Source organism: Leptodactylus fuscus, chromosome 3, assembly GCF_031893055.1.
Source record: "Leptodactylus fuscus isolate aLepFus1 chromosome 3, aLepFus1.hap2, whole genome shotgun sequence".
NCBI classification, from domain to species: Eukaryota; Metazoa; Chordata; class Amphibia; order Anura; family Leptodactylidae; genus Leptodactylus; species Leptodactylus fuscus.
Genome location: NC_134267.1, coordinates 64,552,479 through 64,573,956, shown reverse-complemented (window position 1 = coordinate 64,573,956; position 21,478 = coordinate 64,552,479). Strand labels below are relative to the sequence as shown.

The 21,478-nt window shown below is 42.1% G+C and overlaps 1 protein-coding gene across 1 annotated transcript in view; it reads right to left on the bottom strand.

Moving 5' to 3' along the window:
• Positions 1–11,006: 11,006 nt before the first annotated feature.
• Positions 11,007–21,478, bottom strand: part of ANAPC1 (anaphase promoting complex subunit 1) — a 78,257-nt gene continuing 67,785 nt past the window's right edge. The window contains exons 43-48 of the mRNA XM_075267679.1: positions 19,099–19,237; positions 16,043–16,129; positions 14,960–15,055; positions 14,189–14,387; positions 13,337–13,471; positions 11,007–11,830 (exon numbers count right to left, since the gene is read on the bottom strand). Coding sequence (XP_075123780.1) covers positions 11,715–11,830; positions 13,337–13,471; positions 14,189–14,387; positions 14,960–15,055; positions 16,043–16,129; positions 19,099–19,237 — 772 coding nt within the window. The 3' untranslated portion in view covers positions 11,007–11,714. The remainder of the gene's footprint in view (positions 11,831–13,336; positions 13,472–14,188; positions 14,388–14,959; positions 15,056–16,042; positions 16,130–19,098; positions 19,238–21,478) is intronic.

Sequence of the window (21,478 nt, the reverse complement as noted above, 5' to 3'; positions counted from 1 at the left end):
CTTAGAATGTTAGGACATATGTGAGTCTTAGAAACCCAATTCATCTGAATTAAAAATGGAACAATCTTACAGATGTGAATTAAAACTGTGTATCATTTGTTAACAGCTCTTACTGCAAGTATACATATATATCCCTATGGTGATAGATAAACTGTGTAGTCTGCTACTATAGACGGCAGTGTGTAAGCTAATGGCAAATCTGCAGCATAGCAGTATAATGGCGCCCTTTTTCATTCCCCCTACAGTATATTCATCCCCTTTGCTCCTATATCCATGTAATGGCCACCTTTTTCCTCCAAACACAATATAATGGCACCTTTTTGCCTCCACACACTGTATATTAGCTCTCTTTTGCCCCATGAACCACATAATGGACCACATTTTCCACACCATCCTCTTTTGGCCCCCTCAATTTAACAGACTCCATTTGTTTACACTGTATCAGGGTCAGCGTCTGGAAAACTTGGCAGGTGCCTGGGGGGGGGGCTACTCAGTTTCTGTAGTGAACGCGACCATCAATACAGGTGGAAGCACTCATCACACTAACACAGCCAAGCAGTAAGTGCAGATTTCACTCACACTTACCACTCGTAGCTCTTTGGGCCCCCACCCTGTCCCTGCTCCCATGCTGACAAGGCTAAGTATGCCAAAGAGGGGAAGGGGTGAGGGTCTGAGGAGCTACAAACAGTAATTTAGTGTGGAATACAGGGCCGATGTCTGTAGTTTCTGCAATAAGCTCTTCCATCAATAGAATTGGAAACACTCATTCTACTGACAGAGCAGAGCCGAGCAGCAAGTGCAAATTTCACTCTCACTTGCCACTCACATCTCTTTGGATCCTCAACCCCTTCCCTTCTCCTGTGCTGACAATGTTAAATGTGTGCTCCCTGTTAAATGTCTCCGCTTGCTCCCTATAAAGTAGGGGAAAGACACAAGTGGACACTTTACAGTTTGGGAGATTAGGGGCCAATACAATAGGCATTTAGGGTATAATGTTTTGGTTACCTTTTATTTACAAATTGGAGGGTCTGTGTGAAGAAAAAAAAAACGTACAATTTTGTCAATATTTTTAGTGTTTTGTGACATTGCCTCTGCATTGAAAAACTTTACATGGCAATTTTAAACTGGCAGGATATTGTGATTACTGGGATTCTATCAGGGGTATGTATGCGTGTGTGCACGCACGTGTGTGGTCCATGTATATTTTTGCGTGTATGTGCGCGTGTGATCCATGTGTTTTTGTGTTTGCAGTTCAAGTGTCCATGCGTGCGGTAGTTGTGTGTGCTCTGTTCGTCCATGTGTGTAGTGTGCATCAATCCGAGTGTGTTTGCGTGCGTGCGTGCGCGCATGTGGTATTTATGTGGTGGTGTTGTGGTATTTGTGGGGTGGTGTGTGTGTTGTGTGTGTCTAGAGTGCTCTGGTGTTTGTGTGGTGTGTTGTGGCATGTGTGTAGTGTTGTGCTTGTGGGTTGGTGTATGTGTGCTGTTTATATGATGTTTGTGAAATGTTTGTGTGTTGTGTGTGGTGGTGCGGCCCCTTCAGCAGCGACTCTTTGGCGCCGTCGCTATAATCCGTCCTTGTCAGTCACAACTGTTGTTTTCCCCTCAACACTTTCACATTTCCCCATTATATGTGTAGGGCCTAACTTGAGGGGCCCCAATCTCATGACTAGGGGACGCTAGCGAGATGTAACATGCGCAGTATTCTGCTCCTGTGGGTGGAGAGGGGGCGTGCCAAATTTCACCCAAATCGGGCAAGAACTGTGGATTTGTATAGAGAAGACTACTACAGAATTTGAGTTTTATATATATAGATGAGGGATACAAGTATTTACTATACAGACATATCAAGGGAGATGTCCTCTTTAAGCTTGCGTTTCGATTGAATAAATAGAATACCAAGCATAGCTGGAACATTCCAACTCATGTTGTTCCTACTTAGGCTTGGTCTGGCTGAGGATACAGTTATTTATTCTGCAATCTTTATCTCTGCCCAGACATGCCCTCAGTGACAATGGACTATAGTTCTATAGAGTAATGCGCATTCACTATGGTCCATGAATGGGTTCAATAAGGTCTGCTGCACCCAGTATTGTCACAAAGTCTAAGACTTCATGTACACAGCCACATTTTCCATCAGTGTGAGATCCATTTGCCATTCTCTATTCCTGTCTGTTTTGTGGTTTGGGCTCATTCAAATGTACAGGTCCATGGAAAACGTTTCGTGGACCCGTACACATTAACAGCTATGTGCATGCAGCCTTAAAGGGGTTGTCCGGGATAAATGAATCTTATCTATAAGCCTCCCAGGATCGCCCTCTCCTACTGTCTAAATAACATGTATCACTAATTATTTTTAGTTTTATGTGACCTACATAGATTACTTTTTTTGATTTTCCGCTGACATTCCCAACGTGTCGGTCTAAGGGATATCCGCACCATGGGACATCACTGGAAAGACGTGCAGGGGCCACTGTGGAGCATATTATACCGTGCAGGGGCCATTGTAGAGCATTATTACTCTTTATGTATAATCAATTTTTATTAACCACTTCAGTACCGGGCCAATTTGTGCTCCAGGACCAGACACATTTTAGGTTTATTTTGTATGTGCGGTTTTGAGGTCTGTAAAATTTTTCTTGTATGTCTCAGTCAACTAATTTTTGCGTCTTTTTTTTCGGGGACACATAGGGCTTTATTTTTAATTTTCAAATGTGTTTTCATTTTTTTTTTATATCCAGGAAAATATAAACAAAATAGGAGGGAAATTGTGTCTGGTTTTCAATTTATTTATTTTTTTTATTTAATAACACAAAGTGTCACTGAAAAACTTTATAATATAGTTTTTCCTCTCTGTTACGGTAATTTTTGTTTTGTATGGTGTCGTCGGGGGTGGGGCTATAACCTTTAATAACAGCGTTTTATTAGCGTATTATTTATTTATTTTTTATTATTTTATTTACATTTTTTTAAAACTTTTTTATTATATTTTTATTTTATTTTTTTCCAGATTGTGTCCCCATAAGGTGATAAGAGACCTTTGGGGACATCTGATCACTTTTTTTTTTTGTACTTGAGGCTGATTTCTCCCATAACTGGGGCTGCTACATTTAACCCCATTTGCAGGAGAAATCCAGCCTCCTGCACACTGTATATACAACTTACTGAGCTGATCTGGGGTCCTGTAGGACCCAGCAGCTTTTGCAAGACTCTGCTCCCGGTGGATCACGTGTCCGCCGGGTCAGAGGGCAGCTGAATTATGGCAGCGTCTATAGCCGTGTATACAGTGCTCATTGAGCGCTGTATACACAGCGATTGAGATAGCAGGGGAGGTAATAAATCTTCCCTGCCATCTCTCTGGGAGCTCCGGCTGAAGTTACAGCCGGCTCCCATTGAAAGCAGCTGCTGTGTTCTGACTGGACGTACAGGTACGTCCTGTCAGAACAAGGCAACCACTTCCCGGACGTATATAGTCTATGGGCAGTCCGGAAGTGGTTAAAAGGACTCTATCAGCAAAATTTTGCTGTATGAGCCCCACATATGCGTGAATAGCCTTTAAAAAGGCTATTCAGGCACTGCTAATCTTATTTTAAACCCCTGTCCCATTTTAAAATAAAACAATAAAAACATATAGGTAAATCATACTTGAACATGCACCCTGGGCAGTGATGCATGACCAGACGTCATCTTCTGGCACGCCTACCTCTTCTTTTGGCGACGCCCTCCGGTCCTGGCTCTTCCCGGCTTTATCTTCAACCTCTTCCGGCGGTCCAAATCTGATTAGTTGAAATCCGGCGCGTGCACAGTAGCGCTCCCTCCAGAGCTACTGTGCACACTCCGATGGCACTACCATTGAGAAAAATGTGCGCAGTGCCATCACTGACATAGTGCAACCCTTCCCCCATCCCTCCAGTGTAATCTATAAGTAGTTCACGGGCAAAAGAGTAAAATTGGTTTACAGTTACACAACTATCTATTGTAGTGCTTCAGTGATGAAAGCTCCCTGTATAGTAAGCAATAATGACAATCTTACTATGAGGCAGTTTTTGCCTGACCAATATTGCTGCTCACTATGGCTGCTTGCACACTACAGTAACACTACAGCCGGGCCATGGATTCTACAGTTCCATAGACTTCTATGGAGCCTGCAAAATTCACAGCTTTATGCACAAATAAGTCTATGGAACCTCCAAATCCATGGCTCGGAGGCTCATGAAAAATACTGTAGTGTGCAAGCAGCTACTAAGGATATCAGACATGTTTTGTCAGTGCATGCGTGTGTGCTGCATGTGTGGTCCGTGTATATGTATGCGTGCATGCGTGTGATCCATGTGTATGTATGCGTGTGTGCAGTGGTGTAGCTACCGCCATAGCAGCAGAGGAAGCTGCCACAGGGCCTGGGACAGAGTGTGTGTGTGTGTGTGTGCACGCGTGTGATCCATGTGTTTGTGTGTGCGCAGTGCCCAGTGTGTCCATGCGTGCAGTAGTTGTGTGTGAGTATGCATGTGTTAAGTTCGTCCGTGTGCATAATGTGCATCCATCTGAGTGTGTTTGCGTGCATGTGCGGTCCTTGCGCGTGTATGTGTGTATGTATGTGTGTGTGTGTTTGTGGTGTGCATGTGGTATTTATGGGGTGATGATGTGATATCATGAAAGAATACGAAAGAAGAGGAAGGCATGCCAGAAGATGACATAGGATTGTACATCACCGCCCAGCGTGCACAATAGGTATGATTTACATATATGTTTTTATAGTTTTATTTTTAAAGGCTATTCAGGCATATGTGGGGCTCATACAGCATAATTTTGCTGATAGAGCCCCTTTAGCCTATTAATAACTAACAAACTTTTTTTGAAAAATGATTTATTTGCAGTTTGCAATTTTCTGCAGATTTTTATAATCATCAAAATATATCCTTCTAGGAATTTATAAATAAACTGATAACTGGCTGTATCCGTACATAATGTCAGACTGCGCAAGGACACACATCTAAGAGATTTAACCCATTAAAGCAACAATTTATTTATTTTTAATTGACTTAATTTTCTGTCAGCATTTCTTTTTCTTTTTTTTTTTAATGTAGATTGTGAGCCCCACATAGAGCTCACAATGTACATTTTTCCCTATCAGTATGTCTTTTTTGGAATATGGGATGGAAATCCATGCAAACACGGGGAGAACATACAAACTCCTTGCAGATGTTTTTTTGTCCTTGGGGGGATTTGAACACCAGGACTCCAGCGCTGCAAGGTTGCAGTGCTAACCACTGAGCCACCGTGTGGCCCCTTTTCTGTCAGCATTTCTGTTATTGCTCTTTTTGTAATTGGGAAGAAAAGTGAAAATCACAAAATGTAAAACTTCTGTATCCTCAAGTTTTTTAAAAAAATTCTCAACTTGTGCTAAAATAAATCTAATAAAAGGACACTGGGAAAGCAATTAGTTTCCCCAGATTTCCCAAAGGGCCTCGTTATGCAGATACTTGTCCTACACCCATATCACAGGATTACTAGGAATACTTGCAATTCAGCAGACTGTATATGCTATGTGACAAGTTCTCTCTTAGATCATATCTATTAATATCTATAGAATTGCAGCCATATTAGTCCCACCCAAGCTTTTAACACACAGTGACTAAAAGAAAGGCTGAATTAACAACTTGACAGGAACAATTTAATTGTTCAGAAATGTTGTGTATAAGACTGGATGTCTAAGGGAGCGTTCACACTACCGTCGGTGTCCGACAGGTAGTGTCCGCTCCTAGTGTCCGTCAAAATCTGGCACAGACATTAGGAGCGGACACTAGCTGTGTCAGTGACACCTGTCATTTATTTACATGGACATCGGGTGCGTTCTTTTGCACTCCGTGCCCTTCCTTCCCTGTCCGCAAGTGAAGATGTCCGACTTCTCAAGCGGACAGAAAAACCCGACATGCAGGGTTCAGCGCGCTGGAGAGAAAAAGAAGACGACAGCCGAGGACTCATTAACTTCCAGAGGTCAAGAGAAGATGACGCGTCAGTTCGTGGAACAGCTCCTGGTCATGGTACAGGTAAGTTGGGGGGGGGGGGCAAGAATGATAAGGTGACACACAGCATTGGATACCATAAACATACACCTATGCTAGTATGGTTTAAATGTCAAAGTACATGCATAAAACATAATACATCGATACAAGCTATGGCATATGGGTTGAAAATGACACACGAAAATGTGGACAAAACAAAGGTACCTGGGGTGATATGAGCAATTATCAAAGAGTTATTTACCTGAGCGTCCACCGTAAATGGATCCATGCACAGAAGTCGCCAGACCGCTGAACAAGAGCAGAACAGGATCGCTGAACTGTCATAGCAACACAGAAGAAATGAGCATGGGTTGTAACTATGCAGTGACATCATTTTTTTTTTTAAGGCAGGGGGTGTGTTTTTTTTTGCGGATCCTCAAAAAACGGATGCATATGGAGGCTTGCGGATACACTTTGCGGTTGAGCATGGTCATCTACGGAATGTGTTTTTTTTCAGTGAAATTGGTGCTACGGATCCGCAAATTGCAGACCGTAAACACCACTACGGTCGTGTAAGACCAGCCTTAATGTACAACCAGAATTACTTGATGGACACAAAAGAAAACATTCTGAATATTATACTGAGATTGTTGTACTTTGCACATTCTGCCTGGTCACTATGCTGTCTGTAAATTACAATTTGTATTGGCTATCTACACCATACAAATGCCTGGTTGCCATATGTAACTATAGCACAGCTTCCAGTACAAATATTGACTCAAGCTAGTAAAAAGCAATATAGCGTAGATAAGGGCTCGACTGTATGCAAGACGCAGTGACAGTGTACAGTTTTGCTACACATTTCAAGACTAACATAAATTCTGGTTTTCACAATGTTTGCTGCTTCACTATGACTCAATATTCACAATGTTGACCAAAATTGTGAGCAGTGGCGGATCCAGGGTTTGCGGGGCCCTGGGCAATTGACTTTGGTGGGGCCCTACTTACTGGGGGTCTCGCACTTCTAACCTGTACTTCCCAACTGTTGAAGACTAGAAAGAGGGAATAAAACGTGCGGCGCGCGCAGCGCAAATTAGGCCCCGCCCACTTTTATGTTGACTCCACCTATTCCCATTCAATTTTCATGTGATTCCACACAGTATAATCCTCCTACAGTCACCCGTAAATTATATCTCCCCCCCATTTTCATATACACCCTTCATCTACCCCTAGTTTCATGTCCCCCCCCTCTATCTCTGTCCCCAGTTTCATGCCATTCTCCCCCTTTATCTGCCCACAGTTTCATTTCCCCCCGGTCTCTGCCCCAGTGTCATGCCGGTCTTCCCCCGTTCATCTGCCCCAATGTCATGCCATTTCCCCCCCCCTTCATCTGCCCCAGTGTCATGCCGTTCTCCCCCCTTCATCTGCCCCAATGTCATGCCATTCCCCCCCCCTTCATCTGCCCCAGTGTCATGCCGTTCTCCCCCTCCATCTGCCCCAGTGTCATGCTGTTCTCCCCCTCCATCTGCCCCAGTGTCATGCTGTTCTCCCCCCCTCCATCTGCCCCAGTGTCATGCAGTTCTCCCCCCTCCATCTGCCCCAGTGTCATGCCGTTCTCCCCCTCCATCTGCCCCAGTGTCATGCCGTTCTCCCCCTCCATCTGCCCCAGTGTCATGCTGTTCTCCCCCCCTCCATCTGCCCCAGTGTCATGCCGTTCTCCCCCCTCCATCTACCCCAGTGTCATGCCATTCTCCCCCCTCCATCTGCCCTAGTGTCATGCTGTTCTCCCCCCTCCATCTGCCCTAGTGTCATGCTGTTCTCCCCCCTCCATCTGCCCCAGTGCCATGCCGTTCTCCCTCCTCCATCTGCCCCACTGTCATGCCGTTCTCACTCACACACACACTCACCATTCCTCGTTCCCTCGCAGCTCTCTCCCTCATACACATATTGTAGCCGCGATGTGATGACGTCATCACATCGCGGCTACAAATGCCGGAGGCCCGGAGCTCAGCGTTAAAGCAGGAGCTGAGCTGTGACACTCCGGCTTTAAACGCCTATGCATTCAGTTCATCGGCGTCCTACCGCCGATGAGCCGAATACATAGGCGTTTAAAGCAGGAGCTGTCAGCTCAGCTCCTGCTTTAACGCTGAGCTCAGTTGGAGTCGGGACATGCCGACCGGGACCATTTTGTTAGGTTAGCGGGGCCCCGGGCGGTTGCCCGGCTCGCCCGGCCCTGGATCCGCCCCTGATTGTGAGTGAACCCACCATGACAGAGGTCTCCTGGTAGTTCTCACTTTTTCTTTTCCAGACACACCGCAAAAACTGTGTTGTGTTTTTTACAAAAAACGCGTGGTAAAAACGCGACGCATTTTTTGCAGCCTATTCTCTTAAAGGATAGGAAAGCTGCCTGGAAGCGGTTTTTACAAAAAAAAGCATGCCAAGGTCAAAAAAACGCTTCCTAATTAGGAAGCGTTTTTTTCCGGTGCCAAAATAAGCCACACGTTTACGTGTGAACTAAGCCTAAAAGGTGAGCACCACCATGAATCCTGTGTCACGCCAACAATAAAGCATCCTAATGCCATTCCTTTGTGTATTCGCCTTTCATCCAAGAGAGTGGGGCTCACTTTCAATTTTGCCCAAAAACACTGCCAAGAGTAAAAGAATGGACTCTAAACATCCTCCAGGAGCAACTTCTCCCGACCATCCAGGAGCAATCTGTTGATGAACAATGCTTTTTCCTGCATGACGGCACACCATATCACAAAGCAAAAGGGATAACTAAATGGTGAACTAAACATTTAAATTTTGGGTTCATAGCTAATAAACTCCACAGATCTCAATCCATATGTGGGTAATTCTCAAATAATGGGTGGGCAAATAAAAACACAGAAATTGTGATAACCTGATTAGGCAGGAATTGGTTGCCACCAGTCAAGACTTGGCCCAGAAGCTGATATCCAGCATGCCAGGACGAATTGTGGAAGTGTTAAAAAATAAGGGTCAGCACTGCATACAGTGTCTTTGGTCAAACTGGAAATATTTGTCAACAGTAAGATGAAGAGCACTAGATGACCAGGAGGAAGCCTAAAATAACTCTTAGATACTGACAAATGTACAGATGTGCTTCATTCACTGGTAACAATGCAGCATTTCTAAAGGGAATTAGCCAGAGGGAAGTATCACATTTTGGCCATCATGAAAGCTATGAATAAATCCACATGTAGAATGAATGAATGAAGATCACGGTATTGTGTATGTTCTATTTGTGTTATTAATATAATAGCACAAGCACCTGTCCAAATGATTCATAAAACACAGCCACTAGGTTTATCGTTGTTAGGGCACATGCACAGAGCTGTAGAATTAGGGATAAAGATGTGGTCGAGGGTTACGACAGCCTTTAGGAAAGAAAATGTCATGTTCGTTCATATAGAATTTTTGAGAATAAGAGTTCTTGTTTATATCTCCCAGGAGGCTTCCCTCTTGAAATCTGATGATTTTAAACATGGTGGACCATAACTACAGGACTGCTTTATGATCTATTAGGATATGCTCTGCTAATATATGGAGATCCACTGAATGTACTTTATATATCAGGCCAAAGAAGAATCAGAAGGCTAAGAGTCAGCCACTGGAAACAATAGAGACAAAATAATTCGACAAGCACCCAAAAAATGTTTTTAGTAAAATAAAGTAAAAGAAAATAGTGTCTCCAAAACATGTCACAGTTACTTCTCGTAAGAGCCTCATTTTAATGTAAATCACTGTTTTATTTATATGCAAATGAAATGAAAAGTGTCTTAGGTGTGTCTTAGCTTGCCTGGGCTTTGGTCTCAGATTCTGGGCCAAGGCACTTCCCACCATTTGCATCAAAAATAAAACATTTTCCATGTATACATTCTGTGTACTAACGGCTCCAGATCGTCTGGTAGACTCAAGTCATTGGACGCTGTATCCCTACCATATTTAGAACTCCTTGGTATCGTGTATACCAAGGATCTCATACTCCACCTTCACCTGTGGATTCATTTGGGTTGGCTGCCATTCCATAACCAACCCTACTGGTTCCACTACGGGAACGTGGCCTTCTTGTTATTTTTTCCTCACTGTGGCCAAAAATAAAATATTGATTTACATGAAAATGGGGCTCCAAAGCTGAACAACATAGGCATACTTGGAAACTATAGACTCACCTCTACAAGGTACAGAGATTAGGTTTATAACCAATTTATTGCTGACAGACTCCCTATAATTATACTGCCTACCCTGACAATAAAAGTTGATTGATTTGATAGCTGAGTTCTTAGCTTACAGTGACATGTAAGCAGAAGGTGTTGTCCATTCCTACAACACTTTAATATGTATCTATCATACACAGTCCAGTCATATTAATGTGACCACCGCCTACTTTTTACGTCAACGTTAAATAACCAAATCGCAGAAGGCAGGTGCCATCAGCCATCCGGGTGAACTCCTCATTGTGGAAGGCACAATGGATCAACACAAGTATGCATCTATCCTTCCAGACCATGTTCACCCCTACATGCGAAATGTTTTTCCTCAGTATGATGGCATCTACCAGCAGGACAATGCGACGTGTCCTAAAGCTCGCAGAGTATGTGCGTGGTTCGAGGAGCACCAGGATGAGTTAACCGTACTCCCTTGGCCAGCAAATTCCCTGGACTTGAACCCAAACGAGAATCTGTGGGATCACCTCGATCGGGTTGCTCGCTCCATGGATGCTCAAACGCGTAACCTAGCACAGCTGGTCACAGCACTGGAGTCGGCATGGCTCAACATCCCAGTGAACATCATCACAACAGCCCCTCTCTTCCTGCACTTCTTGCAGTGGTCCGCTCTGCGAAAGGTGGTTATTCTGGATTTTGACAGGTGGTCACATTAATGTGACTGGACTGTATACAGGTATGTCATAATGAAAGCAATAGTGATAGGGAAATAATACATGAATGAGGCTCTGATTCTTTTCTGTTTTTATTTTAGGAAAACTTTATGTACAAACATTTTGCAGCATCACATTTTGATACCTATAATAGAAACAAAGCAGGTTTTTAAGACACAAATACAACTGCACTTCACTTTGGCCTTGATCTACCAAATGGAGACAAATCTCTGCACATCCCATGTTCTTACGCCCTTTGTGGTTTCTGTGCATCCTACAACCAGCTGTTTCCTCCAGCATGTGATTTCATCTGACAGCAGTAAATTCAATTATTGCTTGTAGTCATACACATACAGAGAGACTGGTGGAAGGAGATGTTCTATTTCCTCTTCTGAAGATGAATGCCCCCATTATAATAAAATATCATATGCTCTTTGGACTTCTCCTTGCCTCAAACTTTAAGGAGCATCAAGCTGGTGCTCAGATTGTATAGAAAATAAGTTGTATCACACAGCAACTAAAACATCCAACATTTACATCTACTGGACTGCTAGTGTAGACAACAACTTTTATATTTTCTTGCACCATCTTAACCCTTCCCAAGTCACGGCCTGCATTGTCATTTGTATGTCCCGTCCTTGTGATTTCCCTATAATATTGCATGCATTGTGGGCATCCCCACATGGATATGTAGCAATGTGTTTACATCCAGGGAACAGAGTTATTTCCTATTAGATGAAGCTCTTGACACCATAGATCTCCATTAATTCACTTGATGTTTTCAGATTTCTGTCCTGGTCAACCTGAGATTTGCTAGAGGACCATAGATTGTGCATTTCCAAGTAGTAGTGGTGCAAGCCTAAGTAATGCTCTCACTGGCATCTTGAGGTCTCGGAATTTCAACAGGAGCTCAGAGAAACTACTACTTCCTATGGGAAAATAAAATAAGTTTGCAGATTTTTATTTATATAATCAAATCAATGAAAATATGTTTGTTGTCCTTTAGAGATCAACAGACAGATAAAAGTTACATTATTTGGGCACCATGGCATACAACCCCTAGTAGCGATATGCACAGGACATCCTGCGGCCACAAGTGTTGTCTCTCATGGCAGAGCTTCCAACTGGCATTTTTCAGCAGGATAATGCTCGCCTACACACAAGGGTTTCACAGGAATTTCACCGTTAGACTGAAACACGTACTGGACCTGCCCTACCACCCAATTTAGCGCCAATCAAATATTAAGGACCATCTGGCACACCTTTGGCAAACTAGGTGTATCGTTATTTTTATCATCATCTTTGGGCAAATATGCTGCAGAATACCATACGGCACTTGTATGCCAATATACCCAACGGTTTCTTGTTTTGTATCCAGGCTACAGGCAGATTGAACAGGGTGCTAGTCTCCTTTCAATTGTATAGTTTTCCCCAATCAACTTATCCTTACACTCTAATATTGTAATCACTTACATATATAACATCATCACATTCACACATATAAACTTTCATTCCATTCCAACAACTCCTTTGTTCAATGAGCGGATTTAGCGTAACAAACAAGTCGCCAGTATCCGTTTGGTGGGGATCTAACACCCAAGAACACGCACCAAGGACACGCACCAAACAGCTGCCTCCAACTGGCAGAAATTATAGCAATTGACATAGCAATGAAGTTACTTAGCAATTACTTGAATGGGAGCAGAGCTCCTTTCACCTCCGTCCATTTCTATAGTCACGCACACCCGGAGGACGCCTGATCAGAACAGGGGCCGTGTGTTTAACCATAGGATAGGTTATTAGTATATGATTGGTGGGGGTTTCAAGAGGTTATGAATGAATATGGCTCATGCCAAAAGTCCAGTTTTATGGGTGCAGATTCAGTATAATTTGTCAATTTGTCTCCCAAACCAACAATAATGGTGTGTAGGAGACTTTAATAGGAACAGAAACATATCTTTGTGATCACAAACTGATAATGCAATGGAGAGATAATCATCTTTTTATGGATATGCAAAACAACCTCAAGTGCATAAAGGGGGGGGCCTGATATGCCTGTAAACAATTGCTGCCCGATATTGCCCCTTTGGCAGTATATGATATTTTCAGCCTCCACCTGCATCACAGCTGTGGGAAAATATAGTAAACTGTGCCCAAGCATTGGAGTATCCATAAAAATACTCTTACCTCTGCACTGCCTCATCAGTTTGGGGTCATGAAAGTATGTTTCTGTTCCCATTTAAAGGCCCCTGCAAAGCATTATTGTTTGCTTGGGAGACATTTTAGATCCAACAGACTCCCTTTAATTTCTGCTGTTTTGGTGCTACAGGAAAACTGAATATTTATTGCCATATTACCTTGCAGATAAAGAACTATATAAAATGACAATGAAGGAATATGAAATAGTGTAAAAAGTGCTAAACATAAAACATTACCTTCCAGCCTTCCATCGGATAACTCTTTAGGAGCTGGCACAGAGTAATAGACCAAAAAACAGGCCAACATACTGAGCTGAGTGTCTTCAATAGACTGGCCAGCCAAATATGAGTGCAGAGAAACATCGCCGCCACCTGCCACAAAACAAATACTTCAATAGGTTAACAATCTTTCTAACCTTTGTTGGTTTAGATTACTAGATGAATACCCAATGTTATGCATGTAAACTGTGAACAAAATTCAGTCATTCATTAAATAGGTGGGCAGCACAGTGGCTCAGTGGTTAGCACTGTAGTTTTGCAGCGCTGGAGTCCTGGGTTCGAATCTTGCCAACGACAAACATCTGCAAGGAGTTTGTATGTTCTTCCCCATGTTTGCGTAGGTTTCCTCCCAAACTATACATACTGAGATAGGGAATATAGATAGTGAGCCCTATATGGGACTGTGACTGACAATGCCTGTAAAAGTGATGCGGAATATAATGGTGTTATACAAGTAAGCAAAGTAAAAATCCTTTGGAAAAGGATCTGGTATGCAAGAGGGAGGTTAAAAATAGCAATATGTGTAGGTAAGTTGCTCAAAAGACTAATAAACCATGGACTGCAAGAAAGGGGCCCCGAAGCACATGATGAGAAAGGTTTTTCTTTCTATACAGATCATCACATAACCAGACATGAAATAGTGTGCAATTTGAAAACCATTAACACAGCCATGACACAGCTGGAGAGTGCTCAGAAGTGGGAGACCTGTAATAAAGTGTGTACTGGCAACATTGGTTATTCATTGACCCCATTTTACTAAATGTTTAACAACATCACAAGTCAAAATTTTAGTAAGCAAAACTCACTTACATTGCAACCACTGGTCTAGGGTGTTGTCAATGGTGCATTTCATCACGGGCAAAAACTCAGAGTTCATAAAGAGTCCACGGTTGGGGTTCCTCTTCATCCTTTCCTGAAGGCTCTGTGAACTGAAGAACTCCAACACCAACTTGATCTGCCATAGTTCAAACGATTCTGTTGTCTCTCTTCTTTCTAGTTTTCTCACAGCCTATGGAATATCAAACATAAACCCAGATCATACTAATCCTATAAATGGCATCCTAATGTAGCAGAAACTGTAAGCTCTGAAAGTTAATGGGGACGATTTTATGAAGAGTGGTATATTGAATGTCAGTGTTCTTATCTGTGATGCCTCATTTATATCAATGTGTGCCTCTCCTCATAAAAGAGGCAAGTGCTCCAGCAGGGCTGTGTGCCTGGTCTGAAATCTATGCCAACTTATAGCTGGCGGAGTTTCACTGTTTTGCACAAAGAGCCAACTAGTACTGAAAAATGTGACTTTTTATGCCTTGAATGACAGAAAACTTCCTAAAGGGCCTGTCCTGCCTTACAAGTACAGCCCATTGACTGAACAGGTATTGAGTAGTGCCTTCGTTTCCCAGTAGTGGTGCTGCACCAAAATGGAGTATTAGAGTTCCCCACAGATAAAAGGTGATCACCGGGGCTTAGCAGGGGGAAACTTTGTTATTAACTTATTGCTAAGGGACTCTTCTAACGGACTGTAATAGTAGCTTAGGTCTGAAGTCAAAATTTAATAGAAATGAATATATACTATTTTACCTGGTCAATTGCAATGTAGGCAGGAAGCATCTCTGGGTTCTCCTGAGTTACACATTCATACAAGATGGATGAAAAGAAGTCCAAAATTTCTTGTTTCTAGTGAAACAAAACAAAGTATTATATTAATTTAAATATGCAATTATTTTCCTGAAATTGTAAATAAAGAATTATTTGATATTCCCAGTCCTGTTATTATTAAAACTCTTGCTACCAACTTGAAGGCTTATTATGGTTATACAGATGGGTATAGAAATTGTGAAAAGTTCTTCTATACCAGTGTGTTCTTCCTTTGCATGCAATGCTTGGTGTGGAATGTAGGGATTTGTAACACTTTCCTGCTTTGTGACGTACTATTATGCTGCAGCAGCAGTGTAGTTCATGCAAACTACCATAGTGGTACATCGTACTGATGACATCACTTGTGGCTGTTATACATTAACCTATTCTGAGGGGGTATTTAAATAAACAATTGATTCAACCTCCTCTAGATTCACACTAACGTTTGAGTGTTTTAACAAAAAAGAAAAAAAAAGTTAATTGGTATTGCTGTATTCATAACATCTCGCAGGATAAAAGTATTGTCACTTACACCACATAGTGAATGCATAAATACAAATCCAAAACAATAATGGCAGATATGTCCTCATACAGCAAGTGATGTATAGTACATATTGTTAAAAAGAGAATGTTAATGGTTACTAATACTGTCTATTCAGACAGATAGATCTGGTATAGTTGAAAATTGTTTAAAGTATCTGCTGCGATTTGATAAATCTGGCATATTATTAGACTGTGTAGTCTAACTTTACACCACTTATTAGTAGGCTTATACTAAAACGGGAAAAAAATGTGCAAAAATAACACAATATAATCATCTTACACACAGGGCAATATGACCCCTATCCATTGAAATAAATGCAGAGGTGTGCATGATGCCCAACCACTGCTAAATTTCACCAATTCACAACAATGCTGTGAGTGTACAGTGGATTGTAGTCAATTCTATATCACTGTGAAGCCATAAAGTAAGTTACGTTAAAATAGATCTTCTCACGTGAACACATTACAATTTTTTTTTATTACCTGGCCCATGTCAGTTGTTGGTTTACAGAAATATTCTGCAAAGGATAGGAGTGCCGGATCAGATGTGAAAGCAGAAATAGCCTCAGGCTAAAGCAGGAGAAAAGGAACACTGTGTTAGGCTGTTTATCAGAAACATCCAATACTTCACATGCTCAAATTACTCAAATTACTTCCATCACTAAAAGGCATCATTGACCGTACAATAACAAGCACACTGTCACCCACCCAGAAAGTGGCTAAAGATGCTGGGATCTAGCAATGGATGAAACCGTGAATAAAACGCTCTAATTTATTTCCATAAAAGATCATGCACTCATCACATTCCATACTACGGACTGTGACGATTACCTGTGGCTCGGCTCTTAATCTCATTCCAAAATGACTGACTAAAAGGAGTGAAGGTCTGCTGACCTACAACAGGGACCAGCTTACACGTTCATATGTACCATAAAATAAGTGGTAGAAGAAGCAAGAATATAATAATAGGATAGGCAAGAAAAATGGGACTCTATTTGGTGCTGCATGGAATAAAGCTGGGCTGCAATAATGGGCATAGGATGAATACTAAAGGGGTCGCACCTCCTGCTGACTGATGAAACTCCTTGCTGTCAGATCCCTACAGATCATACAGTACATTGAAAATTTTCCTAAGGACAGGGCATCAATTGTTTTCTGGAATACTACTTGAATAGGAAGTTTTAGGTCTATGAGCTTAAATAATTCTATATAAAAGTGAGGCATAACATGGCTCTTTATGGCTTATATGGGCAACACATGACAGAAGCAGAGATGTGGGATTAAAGCCAGCTGATTTCTCTGAAATGGTGCGTCATAGGATTGTGTACAGCTGCAGCACCACACCCATCCTTTTCCTAGATTCTCGACAGTAACCTTCTTCATTGCAATAAACAAAAGCATTTGATCGTATTTCAAAGACACAGATGCAAGACAAAACATTTCACAATGTACTTACACAGAAAATATTCTCATGTCTTGCGATTTTATTTTTATTTACTTTTTTTTTTAATGTTCATTGTTAGCCTCATATAGGAGCCATTTTTCCCTATCAGTGTATCTTTGTAGTATGGGAGGAAACCCATGCAAACACGGGGAGAACATACAAACTCCTCGCAGATGTTCTCCTTGGCAGAATTCGAACCCAGGACTCCAGCATTGCAAGGCTGCAGTGCTAACCACTGAGCCACCGTGTTGCCCCGCTTGCATGTTTCTTTGCCCAGCACTTCAATAACAATGTCTAGGACTGAAAGGGGCTGCTGGTAAACACCAATATAGGGAGACCATACACCACTCCTCCCAGTAAAACTTTTACACACCCACACCTCAAGAGGTGACCCACACCTCAAGATGATGGTTATTAATGTAATTTTAAGTGGATGTGTTTCACTGTATTAAAGGGTGTCTGACGGTTGTTTAGAGTCTTCAAAACTGCTGACATGACAGTGCTATCCTGAGGATGAAGAGAGCAGACCAAGGGTAGGGTTCATGCATGGTGAATGACTGAGATATCAAAATTAAAGGGGTTACGTGATTAGGCTGGGGGTCTTGAATCTAGCACCCTTAATGTATTTTAGTTCACGTATTGGGTAGTGGTATGTTATAAACGATATATAACCACATCAAACATAATGCAGTAGTCAGCATGACTATTGACCAGAGAGTTATAAAATGGTAATTTGCACTGGGTTCAGCTGATACTGATACACTGGGGCGGCAGTAACCTAGCCGCAATAGATGATACTGATTTACAGTCTACAGGTGGCAACTTAGTTGGAGTCTGACACCAGTATTACTCTAGGTTCACACTTGAGCTTGGGTGTCCATTCTTTGGGTCCACTTGGGGACACGAAAAATGGAAACCCAATCCGCTTACAAAGATTCCTGATCCATCCTATCAATATTATAAATATTATGGGGTTGTAAATGTCTCAGGGCAATAGTGGGGTAGATGCTATATATACACACACCATGCACTGGGTCCTAGCCTTGCGACATTGGAGTTACTCCCCTATATATTGTGGTTGGACATTGCAGGTACTTTGTTAACAACCTGAGTTAGGAGTAATTCATCCTCACTCTGTATTTCCTACACTATTGTATCTACTCATTGCCTTGTAGGACTGCACCACAGCATCATTTAGATGTTTAATTTTGTCCCTCTAGTGTTAGTTTGATCTATACATCCTTGGACTTTTCTATAATAAAGATTGAAATATTTTTAACGTTCCTATTTCAGACAGGGGCTCTCCTATAGATTGTGATTATAAAATAGGTTTAACAATTAAGTTGAAGTCCTATATGTACAGTTCTTGTAAAATGCCTGGTGTGCATATAAAACTTCTTAAAATTCAGACCACAAGATTTGTGTAGACATTGGGGAGAAATTATTAAGACTATACCAGTTGTTATTAAGCCTACACCGGTCTTCATTCATTTCCACCCAGGTACTAGATGCACCAGAAAGATCAGGAGGCCCCATCCTCTTAATTCTTGCACATGTCAGGAGGTCCTGTGTTACTGAACTGAAATCTATACCAGTAAGGGACCAGTGGAGTAGAAAGTAAAATGCATTATTGTGCCCCTAAAATTTACAAAATTGAGGTATATTTTTAGTCCCGTTAGTAAATCTGGCCCACGGAACCATCAAGGAATGCCGAGAGATTTCAGATCTGAAGAAGCAAAACTGTGAAAGCATCTGAGTATAACTAAATGAGAAGATATGTACTGCAAAGTATTTTTATGTAATGTATCTGTATATAAACTGTAAATAGTGTGATAAAAGGCTGAACCTATGTTTTATACACAGTCTTAGAATTTCCAACCTTTAAAATCATCAGACTGTTCCCTATTGTTTGTACACATTGTTTCCTAACCTTCTAACACTTAAGAAATTCATTGTAAGGAGATAAGAAATCTATAAAACTTTGGCCTTTATTTATAAATGTCATTATGCCAGTTATAGTACAGTACTGAAATCACAAGGGAAACACCAGTCACATGGATGCACATGAAAACCGAATAATAATAATATAAAGTACCTTAAAACTACGAGCTTCCGAATTTCTATGAGTAACTGTCTGAGCAAGTAGACTTCTCCAGCCCATCGGGTCCTCCTTATAAGAGAGCTGTCCTGCCCGGAGTTTCACATAAAGAACGCCATCTTTACATAAAATTGACCTAGAAGAAAAAAGTCAGAGGTCAGCACTACTTAAATTCAAAAATGGGGTCTGACTAAAATAAACATGACGTTTGTATGCGTTTCTTCTTAGTACTCTGGCTTTACAGGTTAATTGGCGCTACTTAGTAAGTTCTCTTTCTAGGAATGTGTCCACCATGTACACAAAGCAGAAGATACTGGTACAAGGTATCATATTACAATTTCCAGTGAAGGACAACTTAAATCCGGAAATGTTATAGGGGGTAATTTGCTGATTCTGCTGGGACTGATCAGGATATATGGGGTATTTTGCACCCCAGTTTGGAAGAAGTAGCAGGAAATATGCACTGCCGCTTCTGTCATTTCAATGTCAGCCAATGGTGATGGCAAAGTACTGTACACACTGTAAATGCTCAGGGCAGTGGGTGCATTTCCAATCTGCAAAACACCCTGGTTCTTGTAAATAGTTGGGGGCATATACCGTATATACTCAAGTATAAGCCGACCCGAATATAAGCAGAGCCCCCTAATTTTACCACACAAAACTGGGAAAACTTATTGACTCGCGTATAACCCTAGGGGTGGAAATGCAGCAGCTACTGGAAAATTTCAAAAATTAAAATGGTCGGAGTTTTTGGGTGCAGTAGATGCTGGGGAAGGGGAGGGGGTGTTTTGGTTGTCTGTCTGCCCCTTCCCTGAGCTTGAGGACTGCTTCCCCCCCCCCCCCCCCTTGTAATTCAGCCTGGCTGAATATAGGCTATCTGCAGTGCTCCTATTAACCCCTTTCCGACGGAAGAGGAGCACTGCAGATACCCTATATTCAGTAGGCTGGGCACTTTCAGACACAGGGATACCTAATGTGTTTGTGTTTCACAGTCATTTTCTACTTTTGTGTCTATTCTAGGGAAAGGAGAGATTTAGAACCTTTAATTTTTATTTTTTTTTTAAGCTTTTTTTCCCCCACTATTTTATGGGAGATTCTATACATTGATATTGCTGAATCGAGTATAAGCCGAGGGGGGCTTTTTCAGCACAAAAACTGTGCTGAAAAATTCAGCTTATACTTAAGTATTTACGTACCGTATTTTTCGGACTATAAGACGCACCTAGGTTTTAGAGGAGGAAAATAGGGAAAAAAAATTTTGAAGCAAAAACTGGTAAAATATTTAATATATGGGAGTTGTAGTTTTGCAACAGCTGCAAGGCCACATTGACAGGTGACCCTGCAGCTGTACGGGGACGCATAGAGCGTTTTTTTTTTGCGGGGCCAGAAGTACTTTTTAGTTATACCATTTTGGGGGATATCTATTGCTTAGATCACCTTGTATTGAAAAAAAAACAGGAGGTGATTTAGAACTTTTATTTATTTCATATTTTTAAAGCTTTTTTTTTTTTTTAAACTATTTTATTCCCCCCCGGGGGCTTGAACCTGCGGTCACTTGATCGCAAGTCCCATAGACGGCAATACAACTGTATTGCCGTCTATGGGACATTCTGTATATTAGTATTACGGCTGGTCATAGAGACCAGCCGCAATACTAATATACAGCCGTGACAGGCCGGGGAGCCTCATTAGGCTCCCGGCTGTCACCCGGACAGGTCGGCTCCTGCGATATCGCCGCGCAGGAGCCGGCCTGCATCTTTACAGGTACGGGGCCGATGGGGACCGGCCCCGGGGGAGAAGGGGCCACGGATACTGACCCGCATCCGCTGTACTAGAGAGGCGGATGCCGGCACGGGATAGACGCCGGGGCCTGAGACATCGCTACGATCCTCTGCCCTTCATGAAGCCAGCGGCGGGGGCACGGAGGATCCCCTGCCGCTGCTGGCTTCATGCAGGGCAGAGGAGCGCAGCGATGTCTCAGGCCCCGGCACCTGTAATGGCGTCTATCACTTGCCGGCTTCCGCCTCTCTATTACAGCGGATGCCAGGCGCCACCTTCAGACTATAAGACGCACCCTTCTTTTCCCCAAAAATTTTGGGGAAAAAAAGTGCGTCTTATAGTCCGAAAAATACGGTATATAACCGTGCTCTTCACACAAGGAATACTTTTTTTCTCAGCTGTTCTTGAAACACATACATTAGACATGTAATTGTTACTCTTAAGATTAGCATTAGTGCTGACCACCCAAACTTGCAGAGAAAAATGATCCTTTACAGGGGTGGTCATCTCAAAGAAAACCTTATAGAGAGTGCATGTTAAAGTGTTTAAAGAAATATGGAATCAGTTGGATGAATTTTGGGCCACTTAATCTCTCTGA